The 14856-nt window shown below is 43.5% G+C and overlaps 1 protein-coding gene across 6 annotated transcripts in view; it reads left to right on the top strand.

Annotated features, from left to right (window-relative positions):
- The first annotated feature begins 2407 nt into the window (after positions 1-2407).
- Positions 2408-14856, top strand: part of HSDL2 (hydroxysteroid dehydrogenase like 2) — an 83103-nt gene continuing 70654 nt past the window's right edge. For 4 of the 6 annotated variants that reach the window (XM_045373639.3, XM_015436857.4, XM_005581050.4 and 1 more), the window contains exon 1: positions 2408-2479. In XM_045373639.3, the coding sequence (XP_045229574.2) occupies positions 2463-2479 (17 nt within the window). In that variant the 5' untranslated portion in view covers positions 2408-2462. Of the gene's footprint in view, positions 2735-14856 lie in introns of all 6 variants that reach the window. The other 2 variants (XM_074016813.1, XM_074016812.1) reach the window with 1 other exon arrangement.

Genomic DNA, 14856 nt, shown 5'->3' with positions numbered 1-14856 from the left:
GTGAGGGAGACTTATCTGACTTTCAAGATACTTGGCTTTCAAACCATTTGTTTTCACTTCTTGACTGTGTTATCACCATCCTCCCAGGACTTTACACCAGAAATCTGAAGGTCACCACTGATACCATCTTCCCCTCTTTGTTCCTATGTCTAATCATTAGTTACATCTGCCAGGTTCCAACCTTGAGTATGTCTTTTCATTCCCACTATTACTGCCTTAGTTCAGGTTACTGCTTTTCTTACGCATTACATTACTATGGGCTTTTAAATGGCTTCTGTGCCTTTATCTACTCACAAACTATTCACGCTGCAGTCAGAAGTGTTCTTTCTAAGCCAAAATTATTCACTTCCAAAATGAAGATCTAATTATGTTCACAAGTCCTCTCCTTCTTCACCCATTCCCCACACTAGTGTTAATCTAATACTAGGTTAATCAAGGTAATGGGGTAGAAGGTCATGGGTAACTCCAAATCACACTTTAAATGAACTCTAGTCAAAGTACTGAATACAATGGATATAAACTTGCTTAGAAAAACTACCTCTAATAATTTAGGAATAAATTTGCCTTCTGTGAAAGCCATTCCAAAGTACAAAAATAGTATAATTACAGGTATTTAAGCTCACAAAATATCAAGGTTATGACTGAAAAATTGGCAAAGGTTTTTTGTTTCGCCTCTTAGTTGAGCTCTGTGTAACAAATGGAAATAGAAGCACACAAATTCAAGAGAAGGGACTCTAACAGACTGAGGATATTGTGGCTTTCAAAAAGGAGAGAACATTTTAGATGATACGAAGAAAATGTCACCCCATTACTCAGAATTCACTCTATTCGACAGATATATACACCCCTCAGCAAGTGCTCCTAAGGATGAGAGGAGAGTAAGTTTTTCCATCTATCTCTATCAACACTCTTCCTAAAATACCTAATGCCTAACAAGTCTAAAGAACACACTGGCTACTCATACCTCCCATAGGCAGAGACCTTGTCCTTTTTGTCCTGCTGTATCTCAGGTAACCAGCAGTCACTGAGCGGATGCTAATACATTTGCAAATTCCTCTGGAGCCTCTAAAGACCGTATCATGAATCATCAATTCAAATGCCTATAGGAGTAGGGCAGGTGATATGATTGAGTAAACAGAGTCATTTTAGGGCCTATAACAAAGGGGAGAGAGGCCAGGAGCGGTGGCTCACGCCTGTAATCCTAGCACTTTGGGAGGCCAAGGTGGGCCAATCATTTGAGGTCAGGAGCTCGGGACCAGCCTGACCAACATGGTGAAACCCCGTCTCTACTAAAAATACAAGAAAATTAGCCGGGCGTGGTGGTGCATGCCTGTAGTCCCAGCTACTTAGGAGGCTGAGGGAGGAGAATCGCTTGAACCCAGGAGGCGGAGGTTACAATGAGCCGAGATCCGCGCCACTGCACTCCAGCGTGGGCGACAGCGAGACTCCGTCTCAAAAAACAAAACAAAAACAAAGGGGAGCCTACAACTACATAAGCCATCTCCAGGCTAGTTTTTTTAACGAGTCTTCATATAATAATCTCCTCAGGGTCCTGTTTTATCCCTACAAAATACAAAACAGTTCCTCGTGTCTTCCTTCAAATATACTAGTCTTTAGCTCATCAGGGTAGCTGAGTTAATCCAAGGCGTAATCCCAAAAGCGAAACTGAATGTCAGAATCGATCTCATCTCAACACTCATTCCAGAAGTAAAAACTTCTTCTGCAAGTTCAGCTTTTGACTAGGAATTCTTCAGCGCGACTTTTGCAGAGAGCTCTGTTCCAAGAAGCTGGCGGCTTAACACAAACTATCTACTCATGCACAAGGTGAGGCTGGCTTGGGTCCAGATTCGGCGGTAGAGTGGAAAAGTTACGCGGGCCGACTTTAACCACAAAGGCAATTTCTGCCCAGGGCTAGCGTTCCCAGAGGGGCCCGAGGGCGCGCCAGGCTCGGGTGCAGGGGCAAGAAGACCCAGAGCTAAGTAAGCACCCTCGGAGGGCCCGCCGAGGAGAGGGCGGGCTCAGGGCTCAGAGACCCTCAAAGCTCGGAGCCAGCGCTGGAACACGATAGCGCGAGGAGAAACCCCTAGAGACGGCGAAAAGGCGAACGTAGCGGATGACGCTGCCCAGACGTTAGGCGCCGACGGGAGCCTGATTGTCACCGTAGGACCAGTGAGGGGGCGGGGCGGAGCTGTGCCTCAAAGCGCCTGCGCGGAGAGCCCCCTCTCAGGGACCAGGCTGGGAGGCGAGGAAAAGGAACGTGGGGCGCGGGAGGCCCACTGCATACGCAGGCGCACTCGACGATCCCGGCTTTTCGGCGCACCCGTTCCAGCACAGGCCTTGGGGCGGGGCCTCGGGTGCAGGGGCGGGGCCGGGGCGGGGATAAATGCGGAGGGACTGTCCGGCTTTCGCTCTCAGCTCGCAGCCGCCGCAGTCGCCGCCACCTCCTCTGATCTACTAAAGTCATGTTACCCAACACCGGGTAAGGGGGTCGGGGCGACGCGGGGAGAGACCCGGTCGGGCGAAGGGCGCGTCTCGGGGGGGCCGCAGCTAATCGCCCGGGCTGGCCGGCCCGGCGGTGGGAAGTCAAGGATGCTGCCTGGGCACGCTCTAAGCTCTGGTCCGCGTTGGGCGCTGTGCACCGAGAATCTGCGGTAACGCGTGAAAAGGAACACAAAGTTTTGTGTTACAGGGTGGCAGCAGTGTAGAAACCTCTTCCACTGGTAAAGGGCCGAGGGTAAGTCACTCTGCCGCCCGCAGTGCTGGCCCTCCCTGAATTTAGCAGGAGTGCATGCCTGGCCGAATGCGTACGAGTTCTAGGTGAAAGGTCGCAGGAGCAGCTCCAGAGTTTAAATGTAGAGTTTTCACTGTTCCTGACGCCCAATTCTAGAGTAATAATGGAGTGTTTAAAAACTGATTTCCAAATTAGAAACAAATTAAACCGATCTTAAAACATAGGTATCTTTTAGGGATTTTTTTCACCTTAAAAAATTGTGTTAAAATCCGTATAAAATTTGCCATCTTAACCATTTTTTAAGTGTACACTTTAGTAGTGTTAAGTAGATTCATATCGTTGTGCAGTCAATCTCCAGAACTTTTTTCATCTGCAAGCTGAAACTCTACCCATTAAACAACCCCTCTTCCCCACCTCCGCTCATCCATTGGCAACCACCATTCTACTTTCTGGTTTATGTAAGGTCTGGGTATCTTGAGTTGAGTGACGTGTTGTCAGATTTTGTGATTTGCCTGAAACATGCAGGCATATAGCCAAAGACTTAAAACAGTTCAAAGAATATAGGGTAAAAAGTGAGTCTCCCCATCCGTAAAATCTAGTCCCCCAGTTACTTATGTTTCTGTTTCGTGCATGTATAAACATATTTTGTATACATCCAGACCCCCCCCCACACAGGTACACAGACACACACACCCTTTCTTAAAAGTAGCAGCAAACTCTATTCTTGGTCTTGCTACTTTTAGTTGGTATGTCTTGGGACATTCTTTTTTTTTTTTTTTAAAGACAAGGTCTCCCATGTTGCCCAGACTGGCCTCTAGCCTCGAACCCCCAGGCTGATGTTCCTTCCTTCTTAGTCTCTGGAGTACTTGGGATTACAGGCATGCACCACTGTGCCCAGGGACAAACATTTTTGGTACATGCAGATCTTCCGCCTCCTTTTTTTTTTCCTTTTGAGACAGAGTATCGCTCTTCTCCCAGGCTGAAGTGAAGTGGCGTGATCTCCGCTCACTGCAACCTCCGCCTCCTGGGTTCAAGCGATTCTCCTGCCTCAGCCTCCCTAGTAGCTGGGACTACAGGCGCGTACCACCACGCCATGTTAATTTTTTTGTATTTTTAGTAGAGACGGGGTTTCACCATGTTAGCCAGGATGGTCTCGATTTCCTGACCTCGTGATCCGTCCGCCTCGGCCTCCCAAAGTGCTGGGATTACAGGTGTAAGCCACCGCGCCTGGCCCCTCCTCCTTTTTTTTTTTTTTTTTCCGAGACAAGAGTCTCACTCTGTCGCCCAGGCTGGAGTGCAGTGGCGCCATCTCGGCTCACTGCAAGCTCCGCCTCCCGGGTTCACGCCATTCTCCTGCCTCAGCCTCCCGAGAAGCTGGGACTACAGGCACCTGCCACCACGCCAGGCTAATTTTTTTGTATTTTTAGTAGAGACGGGGTTTCACCGTGTTCACCAGGATGGTCTCGATCTCCTGACCTCGTGATCCGCCCACCGGGGCCTCCCAAAGTGCTGGGATTACAGGCGTGAGCCACCATGCCCGGCTACCCCTCCTCCTTTTTAATGGTTGCGTAATATTCTGTAACAGCCTGAGTATCCATTATGCAAAATGCTTGGTTCCAGAAGTGTTTTGGATTTCAGATTTGGTTTGCTCAACCTGTATATGAATATACCTTTGTTTATTTAACCTGTTCCCTATTGTTGGATACTAGACTGTTTCCAGTTTTTTGGATACTCTTTTTGCTTCCATGATTATACTTATATTTCTCTATTTGCATATATGTAAGCGTATATGTAGGGATAAACTCCTGGAAGTGAAATTGCTGGATCGAAGAGTAGATGTGGCTGACACAGTGGCTCACGCCTGTAGTCCCAGTACTTTGGGAGGCCGAGGTGGGTGGATCACTTGAGGTCAAGAGTTCGAGACCAGCCTGGCCAACATGGTGAAACCCTGTCTCCACTAAAACTACAAAATTACAAAAATTACAGATACAAAAATTAGCTGGGCCTGGTGGCGGGCACCTGTAATCCCAGCTACTCAGGAGGCTGAGGCAGGAGAACCGCTTGAACCTGGGAGGCGGAGGTGGCAGTAAACCAAGATCATGCCACTGCCCTGCCCTCCACCCTGGGTGAAAGAGTGAGACTGTCTCAAAAAGAAAAAAGAGTAAATGCACTTTATATTTTGATAGATATTGCCAGATGACCCTCCAGAAGGGTTGCACACCCAAAAGGATAAATGAGACCCCCTAATCCCACATGCTGGCTAACTGCAAAATAGTTAATGATGAAAATCTAATTAGAGAAAAAAGTGTCACCTCATTATTGTTAAATTTTGCATTTATTTTATCACAAGTGTGGATTTTGATCTCTTTGTATATTTAAACCAGGGACAATTTGATCCCCAGAGGACATTTGGTAATATCTGAGGACATTTTTGATAGTCACAATTGAACGGGGATGCTAATGCCATCTTGTGAGTAGAGTACAGGGATGCTGGTACACATCCTACAATGCACAAGCATTCCCTACAACAAATAATTATGTAGTCCAAGAGGTCAGTCGTGCAGAGGTTGAGAAACCCTGGTTTAAAGCCATCTATGTATCTTTATATTTGTCTGGCTTAACAAACGGGGTTTTTGATTAATCTCTGAGGGCTCTGTGTATTTTAAAAATTTGTCTTTTATCATGTTACAAATATTTTCCAGTTTTTCATGTTGCATCTGGACTTTGATTATACTGTTTATTTAACATGGAGAAATGTGTTTTTGTAAAGCGAGAGTTATCAGTCTCTTAAGGCTTTTGCATTTTTGTGAGAAGCCTTTGAGTTAAACCAAGATCTTTCTTTCTTTCTTTCTTTCTCTTTTTTTTTTTTTTTAGATGGAGGCTTGCTCTGTTGCCCAGGCTTGAGTGCAGTGGTGCAATCTTGTTTCACTGCATCCTCTGCCTCCCAGGTTCAAGTGATTTTCCTGCCTCAGCCTCCCAGGTTCAAGTGATTCTCCTGCCTCAGCCTCCCAGGTTCAAGTGATTCTCCTGCCGCAGCCTCCCAAGTAGCTGGGATTACAGGCGCACAACGCCATGCCTGGCTAATTTTTATATTTTTAGTAGAGTCGGGGTTTCACCATGTTGGCCAGGTTGGTCTCAAACTCCAGACCTCAAGTAATCATCCTGACTCGGCCTCCCAAAATGCTAGGATTATAGGTGTGAACCACTGTGCCTGGGCAGATCTTTCTATAATTAGTTTCCTTCTAATATTTTTATGGTTTTATATGTTTATATTTTTCAAATATATTTCTATTGTATGTATTTTTTGTACTCAGATTTTTTTTTATCCCCCTGGGATTTGTTTCAGGAAGTGAGTTAGGAAGCCTACTTGATTTTTCTTCAGATGGCTGCTCAGTTGTCCTAGCAGCATTGACTTAATAGTTAATCTTTTTTCTTCCGTTCGAAATTCTACCTCTGTCGTACATTAAATTCTTGTACATGTAGAGGTCTGTTTCTGGACTTTCTGCTCTGCTACTTTAGTCTGTATTCATGTACCAGTACCAAACTGTTTAATTAATTAATTAATTGAGACAGGGTCTCACTCTGTCACCCAGGCTGGGGCGCATTGGCACTATCATAGGTCACTGCAGCCTTGATCTCCTGGGCTTAAGCAGTCCTCCCAGCTCATCTTCACAAGTAGCTGGGACTAGAGACATGCGCCATAATGCCTGGCTATTTAAAACAAATTTTTTGTAGAGGGGTCTCACTTTGTGGCCCAGGCTGGTCTCAAACTCCTGGGCTCAAGTGATCCTCCGGCCTCAGCCCCCGAAGTGCTAGGATTACAGATGTGAGCCACTCTACCCAGCCCAAACTATTTTAATTGTTTTAGTTTTATAAAATGTTTTAATATGTGGGAAAGCTAGTTCCCACCACATTTGGATTATTTTTCAGAATTTTCCTGGTTATACTTGGGTATTTATTTTTCCAAATGAACTTTAGAATAATTTGTATAGTTTTTTGGAAACAATTGTTCTTCCTTTTTAAAACAGTTAACAAAAATTTCAGCACTTTTACCTGATTTTGGGGTACCAGAGAATTTTAGTAAATCAAACTGTAAGTTAGCTCTGCATTAATAAGTTTTAGCCATCTATCAATAATACTAAGAAATTTGGAGCCTTCTTTGAAGTGCTCTTGCCTTCTATATTCTGGTACTAATGCTTTGGAGCTGGAGGGCTTCCTTACTGGCACAGATCGGGGTTATGTTTGCTTTTTTTTCTGCCAATGCCAGAGACTCTGAGTGAGGAAGAAAATGCCCTTTCTCCTACTGGGAATCAATCCAGCTATACTCAAGGCAAAGAGATACGGCTTTTTCACAGCAATAGTTGGGACATTTTCTTGTAAATACTTATATTAAAAATCACTTTAACCTGTGGTCCCAGCTACTTGGGAGGCTGAGGTGAGAGAATCACTTGAGTCCAGGAGGTTGAGGCTGCCGTGAGCTGTTGAGGCTGTTATGGTAAACTGAGGACCAGAGAGACCGATATTGGGAAGACAGGAGGATGTTTATTTAAGGTACGCACCGGCTCAGTGGATTCACGTCCAAAAAGCTGAGCCTTGAACAAAAACAGATTTTAGCTTATACAGACCAGCATACAAGAGCAAAACAAAGGCAGTAAATTTTACAGTGACAAGTCACGTAATCCATAGCATAACTGCTGACCTGGCACTAACCTGTGGCCTTGCATAGCTAGTGGCCTAGCAGCTGCATTGAAAAAACAGGAACTTTGCAAATCTTACTTAAATACAAACATTGGCAAACATAGTCATAACTAATAGTACCGGAGAGACAGTAAAGGAAATCGTTTTTCTTCTTTTAACCTTGCTCAGGGGTGTTTGGAGCTCATTTCTGCAGGCTAGGTCACTATGATCTGTCTATAGCCTTGCTTGCAGTAGTGAAAAACTTGTGTTTTTCACTTAACCCTTACTTTCCTTGGAGTGAATAAATGCAATATTTATTTTTCTTTAAATTTCTCCCTCAAGGCGACAGAGCAAGACTGTCAAAAGAAAAACACAATGACAACAAAACCACTTTAATATTTTGTGTATACTGCCTTTTGTATAAAAAAAGGAAGGGATAATTTTTCACATACATGGAGTGTGATATCTATATATATATGTATGTTTGCTTATCTTTGAAAAAAGTACAAAAATGATAGGCCAGAAATTAATGAAGCTAGTCACCTAGAGGTAAGAGATCAGACTTCTTTTTTAAAAGTTTTTAAGTTTCATTTATTTATTTATTTATTTATTTTTGAGATGGAGTCTTGCTCTGTTGCCCAGGCTGGAGTACAGTGGCGTGATCTAGGCTCACTGCAACCTCTGCCTCTGTTCAAGCGATTCTCCTGCCTCAGCCTCCGGAGTAGCTGGAATTACAGGTGTGCACCACACACCTGGCTAATTTTTTTTTTTTTTTTTTTTTTTTAAGACGGAGTCTTGCGCTGTGGCCCAGGCTGCACCTCCAGGGTTCAAGCAATTCTCCTGCTTCAGCCTCCCGAGTAGCTGAGATTACAGGTGCCTGCCACCATGCCTGGCTGTTGTGTGTGTGTGTGTGTGTGTGTGTGTGTGTGTGTGTGTGTGTTTAGTAGAGACAGGGTTTCACCATGTTGGTCAGGCTGGTCTCCAACTCCTGACCTCGTGATCCACCTGCCTCAATCTCCCAAAGTGCTGGGATTACAGGCATAAGCCACCGCGCCTGGTCAATTTTTGTATTTTTTTAGTAGAGAGGGAGTTTCGCCACGAAACTGGTCTCGAGCTGACCTCAGGTGATCTGCCTACCTCGGCCTTCCAAAGTGCTGGGATTACAGGCGTGAGCCACTGCACCCGGCCTTAATTCTTTTTTAACCCCACAAGTATTATTTTATTATTATTATTATTATTATTATTATTTTTTTTTTTTTGAGACGGAGGCTCGCTCTGTCGCCCAGGCTGGAGTGCAGTGGCCAAATCTCAGCTCACTGCAAGCTCCGCCTCCCAGGTTTACGCCATTCTCCTGCCTCAGCCTCCCGAGTAGCTCGGACTACAGGCGCCCGCCACCACGCCCGGCTAGTTTTTTGTATTTTTTTAGTAGAGACGGGCTTTCACCGTGTTAGCCAGGATGGTCTTGATCTCCTGACCTCGTGATCCGCCCGTCTCGGCCTCCCAAAGTGCTGGGATTACAGGCTTGAGCCACCGCTCCCGGCTGTATTATTTTATTATTATTGTACTCTTTCTAAAAAAGATTTCTGTACTTATTTACCAATATCTTTGGTTTTCCTATTTTCTTGAATTTCAGACCTTCCATGTGGAAACACTTTTCTTCTGACTGAAGTGTAACCTTTAGTAAATAAGGTGTAAGACAGAATGAAAAACTATTTGGATTATAATGAAATAAACAATGCTGTAGTTATTTGCCGATGATGTAATTATCCTGCACAGGAAACCAAAATAACGTATAACTGAATTGTTATAATTAATAAAAGTTTAAGAAAATTGCTATATATAAAAGTCAACAAATAAAAATAATTTTGAGCTTGGCATGGTGGCTTACGCCTATAATCCCAACATTTTGAGAGGCCAAGGTGGGAGGATCGCTTGAGCCCAGGTGTTCAAGACCACCCTGGGCAACATAGAAAGACTCTGTCTCTACCAAAAAAAAAAAAAAAAAAAAAAAAAAATCGAGCATAGTGATGCACACCTGTGATCCTAGTTATTCAGGAGGCTTAGGTAGGAGGATTAGTTGAGCTAGGGGGTCAAGTCTGCAGTAATCTGTGATTGTGCCATTGCACACTAGCCTGGGCGACAAAGGGAGACTCTCTCAAAAAATAATAGTAAGTTAGATTTCTACACAAGCAAAAATCTGCAAGAAGTATATAGTACATAGCAATAAAAATGAGAAGTTCAAAATCCCAGATATAGACTCCACTACAGGACAAATTATGTATATTCTTCAGCAAATAAATGGCATAAAGAGTGGAAGGGAAGCTGGCACTGATTAAAAGAGAAACTCTTAAGGTATAACAACCAAATGTAATGTGGGGTACTTATTGGATCCTGATTTGATCAGGCCAACCACAAAAAAAACTGAGATAATTATAAAAGTTTGAACATAGACAGATATTGGGTGATATTGAGAAATTATTGTTAATTTTCTTAGGTATAATAATGACATTAGTGTTTTAAAAGTTTTTATCTGTTAGAAAAGTAAATACTGAAGTATTCATAGGTGAAAGTACATAACCTCTGGGATTTGGTTTCTTTTCTCTTCTTTTTTTTTTTTTTGAAACAGGGTCTCACTCTGTGGTTCAGGCTGGAGTGCAGTGGTGTGATACCAGCTGACTGCAACCTCCGTGTTGTGGTCCCAGGTGATCCTCCTACCTCAGCTTCCTGAGTAGTTGGGACTACGGGTGCATACCACATGCCTGGCTAATTTTTCTATTTTTTAGTAGAGATGAGATTTCTCCATGTTGCCCAGGCTGGACTCAAACTCCAGGGCTAAAGTGATCTGCCCACCTCCGCCTCCCAAAGTGCTAAGATTATAGGCATGAACCACCATGCTACCCGGGATTTGCTCTCTGATGATTGCTTTCACAATTTAGTTGTTGGATAAACATGGAAGCTTATTATACTCTTTTCTGGTTTTTTGAATGTATTTGAAAATTCCATAATAAAAAGAGTCTTTGTTTTTGCACTGATTGTTTGTTGGTTGCAAGGGAAGGAATAGTAACTGTGCAGTGGAGAAATATGGTAACACTATGGATAGATGATAAAAATTAACATTATAAAGTGAGTACAGATGGACGTTGTATGCTGCCCTATGGGATATACTGAGGAAAACACAGTATCACATGTTCTGGTTGGAAATGCATAACCGGAATCTAATCATGAAGAAATATCAGTTGAATCCAAAATGAGCATTCAGCCAGGGGTGGTGGCTCATGCTTGTAATCCCAGCACTTAGCAAGGCCAGGGCAGGAGAATCGCTTGAGCCCAATCGTTCAAGACCAGGCTGGCCAACATAGTAGGACCCTGTCTCTACAAAAAATGAAAAAATTAGCCGGGCTTGATGATGCGTGCCTGTAGTCCCAGCTACTCAGGAGACTGAGTAGGAGACTTGCTTGAGTCCAGGAGGTCAAGGCTGCAGTGAGCCCTGATCGCACCACTGGACTTCAGCCTTGGTGACAGGCAAGACCCTGTCTCAAAAAACAAACAAACGAACAAACAAACAAAAAGCCAGGTGCTGTGGCTCACGCCTGTCATCCTAGCACTTTGGGAGACTGAGGCAGGCAGATCACGAGGTTAGGAGTTCAAGACCAGCCTGACCAACATGGTGAAACCCCATCTGTACTAAAAATAGAAAAATTAGCTGGGCATGGTGGCACGTGCCTGTAATCCCAGCTACTCAGGAGGCTGAGGCTGGAGAATCACTTGAACCTGGGAGGTGGAGGTTGTAGTGAGCCGAGATCGCGCCACTGCACTCCAGCCTGGGAGACAGAGCTAGACTCTCTCTCAAAAAAAAAAGAAAAAAAAAAATAGGCCAGGTGTGGTGGCTCACAGCTGTAATCCCAGCACTTTGGGAGCCTAGGCCAGTGGATCACAAGGTCAGGAGTCCAAGACCATAGTGAAACCCCATCACTGCTAAAAATATAAAAAATTAGCCAGGTGTGGTGGTGCATGCCTGTAATCCCAGCTACTCAGGAGGCTGAGGCAGGAGAATTGCTTGAACCTGGGAGGTGGAGGTTGCAGTGAGCTGAGATTGTGCCACTGCACTCCATCCTGGGTGACAGAGTGTGACTCCATCTTGGAAAAGAAAAAAACTAAGGATCATTGTATTTTTAAAAAAGGAGTGCAGACTGTATTTTTCAAAAGGTCAATATCATAAAAGACAGAAGAGGCTGCAAAAATGTTCTAGAGTAAAGGAGACTAAAGAGATATGTCAATTAAGAGCACTACCCTAAACTGGGTCCTGTAGTGGAAGGAAAAAATGCTCTAAAGGGCATTATTGAATCAATTGACAAAATTAAAATACTATGAAAGTAGATACATAAGAGACCAAGCTTTGATGTATTCAGATCACTTTTTTTTTTTTTTTTTGAGACAGGGTCAGTCTCTGTTTCCCAGGCTAGAGTACAGTAGTGTAATCATGGCTCACTGCAGCCTTGACCTTTGGGCTCAAAAAATCTTCCTGACTGAGCCTCCCGAGTAGCTGGGACTATAGGCGTGCACCACCACACATAGCTAATTTTTAAATTTTGTAGAGACAGGGTCTCACTATGTTGCCCTGGCTGGTTTCGACTTCTGGGCTCAAGTGATCCCCCTGTCTTGATCTCCCAAACTGCTGGGATTATAGGCATGAGCCACTGCACCTGGCCTCAAATCACTCTTAAGTGTTTTGGAGAAAATAAGATATAAAGAAGGAGAAAGAGAGAAGGAGAGAAAATGAGCACAAATGCTAAATCATTGGGGTAAAATATTAACCATATATGTATCTGGGTGAAAGATATGTGAGTATTTTTTGGTACTACTATTATTCTTGCAACTTTTCTTTAAGTTTGAATTATTTACAAATAAAAAGTTGGAAAAAGTTAAAAATAATGGAGTACCTAGGAATAAAGCCAACAAAAGATGTATAATACCTTTCTGTAGGAAATTATATAATAGTGAAAAACAGAAAGACCTAAATAAACAGGGAGTTATACCATGTTCATGGATTAGAACACTCACTGTCACAAAGATGTCAATTCTTTCCACTTTGAATTATAGACTTATTATAATTTCTATCAAAATCTCAACTGATTTCACTTGATCAGTTAGATAATGAGATTCTAAAATATACGTGGGCCAGGCACAGTGGCTTATGCCTGTAATTCTAGCACTTTGGGAAGCTGATGCCAGTGGATCACTTGAGGTCAGGAATTTGAGACCAGCTTGGCCAACATGGCAAAACCCCGTCTCTACTAAAAATACAAAAAATAGCTAGTCACGGTGGCGTGTACCTGTAGTCCCAGCTACTCAGGAGGCTGAGGCAGGAGAATCACTTGAACCCAGGAGGCTGAAGTTGCAGTGAGCTGAGATCACACCACTGCACTCCAACCTGGGCGATGGAGCGAGACTGTGTCTCTAAATAAATAAATAAAGTAAAAATTAAAGTAAAATATATGTGGAAAAGCAGAGGTCCAAATATAGACAAGAAACTCTTGAAGAAGAATAAATTGGAATTATTTGCCTTATCAATTATTAAGACTGATAAAACTGTTTTAATTAAGGCAGTGTGGTCATGTAGATTAGTGGAACAGAATAGAGAGTCCAAAAGCAGATATATATATTTATGGACATTCAGTTTGTGACAGAGTTGATATGAAGAGCTGTGAGAAAGATGGGTATTTCAGACTTGGACAGTTGGTTATCTATGTGGGAAAAAATGTATTAGTCCCCTACCTCCGTTTATACACACAAATTAATTCCAGGTAGATTAAAGACCAAACTTATTAATTTATCTGTTTAGAGACAGGGTCTCGCTCTGTCACCAAGCTGGAGTGCAGTGACACGATCATGGCTCACTGCAGCCTCAACCTCCTGGGCTCAAGCAATCCTCTCACCTCAGCCTCCTGAGTAGCTTGAGCCACCGCGCCCGGCCGCAAAAAAATTTTAAGGTCAGATATTACCAAGTGTTGGGGAGGTTGTGGAGCTACAGGAACTCTTATACTCATTCACTGCTGTTGGTAAGAATATTATCCTCTTTGGGCCAGGTGCAGTGGCTCACGCCTGTAATCCCAGCACTTTGGGAGGCCGAGGTAGGCGGATCATGAGGTCAGGAGATCAAGACCATCCTGGCCAACATGGTGAAACCCCATCTCTACTAAAAATACAAAAATTAGCTGGGCGTGGTGGCGTGCGCCTGTAGTCCCAGCTACTTGGGAGGCTGAGGCAGGAGAAATGCTTGAACCCGGGAGGCAGAGGTTGTGATGAGCCAAGATTGCGCCACTGCACTCCAGCCTGGTGACAGAGTGAGACTCAGTCTCAAAATAATAATAATAATAATAAATAAATAAATAAATAAATAAAACAGAACCACAAACTGGATGGCTTAAAACAAATGGATGCTCTCACTGTTCTGGAAGCCAGAATTCTGAAACCAAGGTGTCAGCAGGCCTGCGCTGTTGCAGTTCTTTCTTTGCTTCTTCCCAGCTTCTGAGGGTGGCCAGCGATCCTTCTGTTTGGGCCTTACGGCTGCATCCCTCCAGACTCTCTGCCTTTGTCATCATACATTCTCTGTGTGTCTGTCTTTACATAGTCTTCCCTCTCAGAAGGACACCTGTCCGATTGGAGTAAGGGCCCACCCTACTCCAATATGACTTCATTTTAACTAATTACGTCTTCAGCAATCCTGGTTCCAACTAAGGTCACCTTCTAAAGTTAGGACTTCCACTTGCTTTTTAGGGGACACAATTCAATCAATAACAGGGAGATAAGGCCGGGGTTATCTTCCTGTTATTGATTGATAACATCCCTTGCTATTATCTTAATTTTTATTCTTTTATTCTTTTTTAATGAGTTTACTAGGAAATTATTTTAGATGTCTCCTTCTCACTTAGCAAGTGAGTAAATAAAAAGTTTAAATGAACTTAATTTAATGTTTATAAGCCCAGCACTAGGGAGGCCAAAGCAGGAGGATCGCTTGAGCCCAGTTCAAGACCAACCTGGGTGACACAGTGAGACACTGTTTCCACAAAAAATTTAAAATTTTCCAGGTGTGGTCGTACACGCCTGTAGTCCCAGCTAGTTAGCTGGTGAGGCAGAAGGATCACTTAAGGCCAGAGGCAGAGGTTGCAGTGAGCCATGATCACACCACGGCACTCCAGACTGGACGACAAACAAACAAACAAAAAAAGTAGCAGAAGGATAATGTTTTATCTAATTAGGATTCAAAATTAGCATTCCTTATCATCAAAATTGATCACAAATGCTCATCTGTAGCAATCAATCTTAGCTCCAGGGCCATACACAAACAGGTGGTGGGTCAGATTTGGCCTGGGGCCATAATTTGCGGACTGTTGATTTAGACTCAGACCTAGGTACTAGGAATAATGAAAAAACAAGGGAATGAATAA

Source organism: Macaca fascicularis, chromosome 15, assembly GCF_037993035.2.
Source record: "Macaca fascicularis isolate 582-1 chromosome 15, T2T-MFA8v1.1".
Taxonomy (NCBI): Eukaryota; Metazoa; Chordata; class Mammalia; order Primates; family Cercopithecidae; genus Macaca; species Macaca fascicularis.
This window is presented reverse-complemented; position numbering and strand designations above follow the sequence as displayed.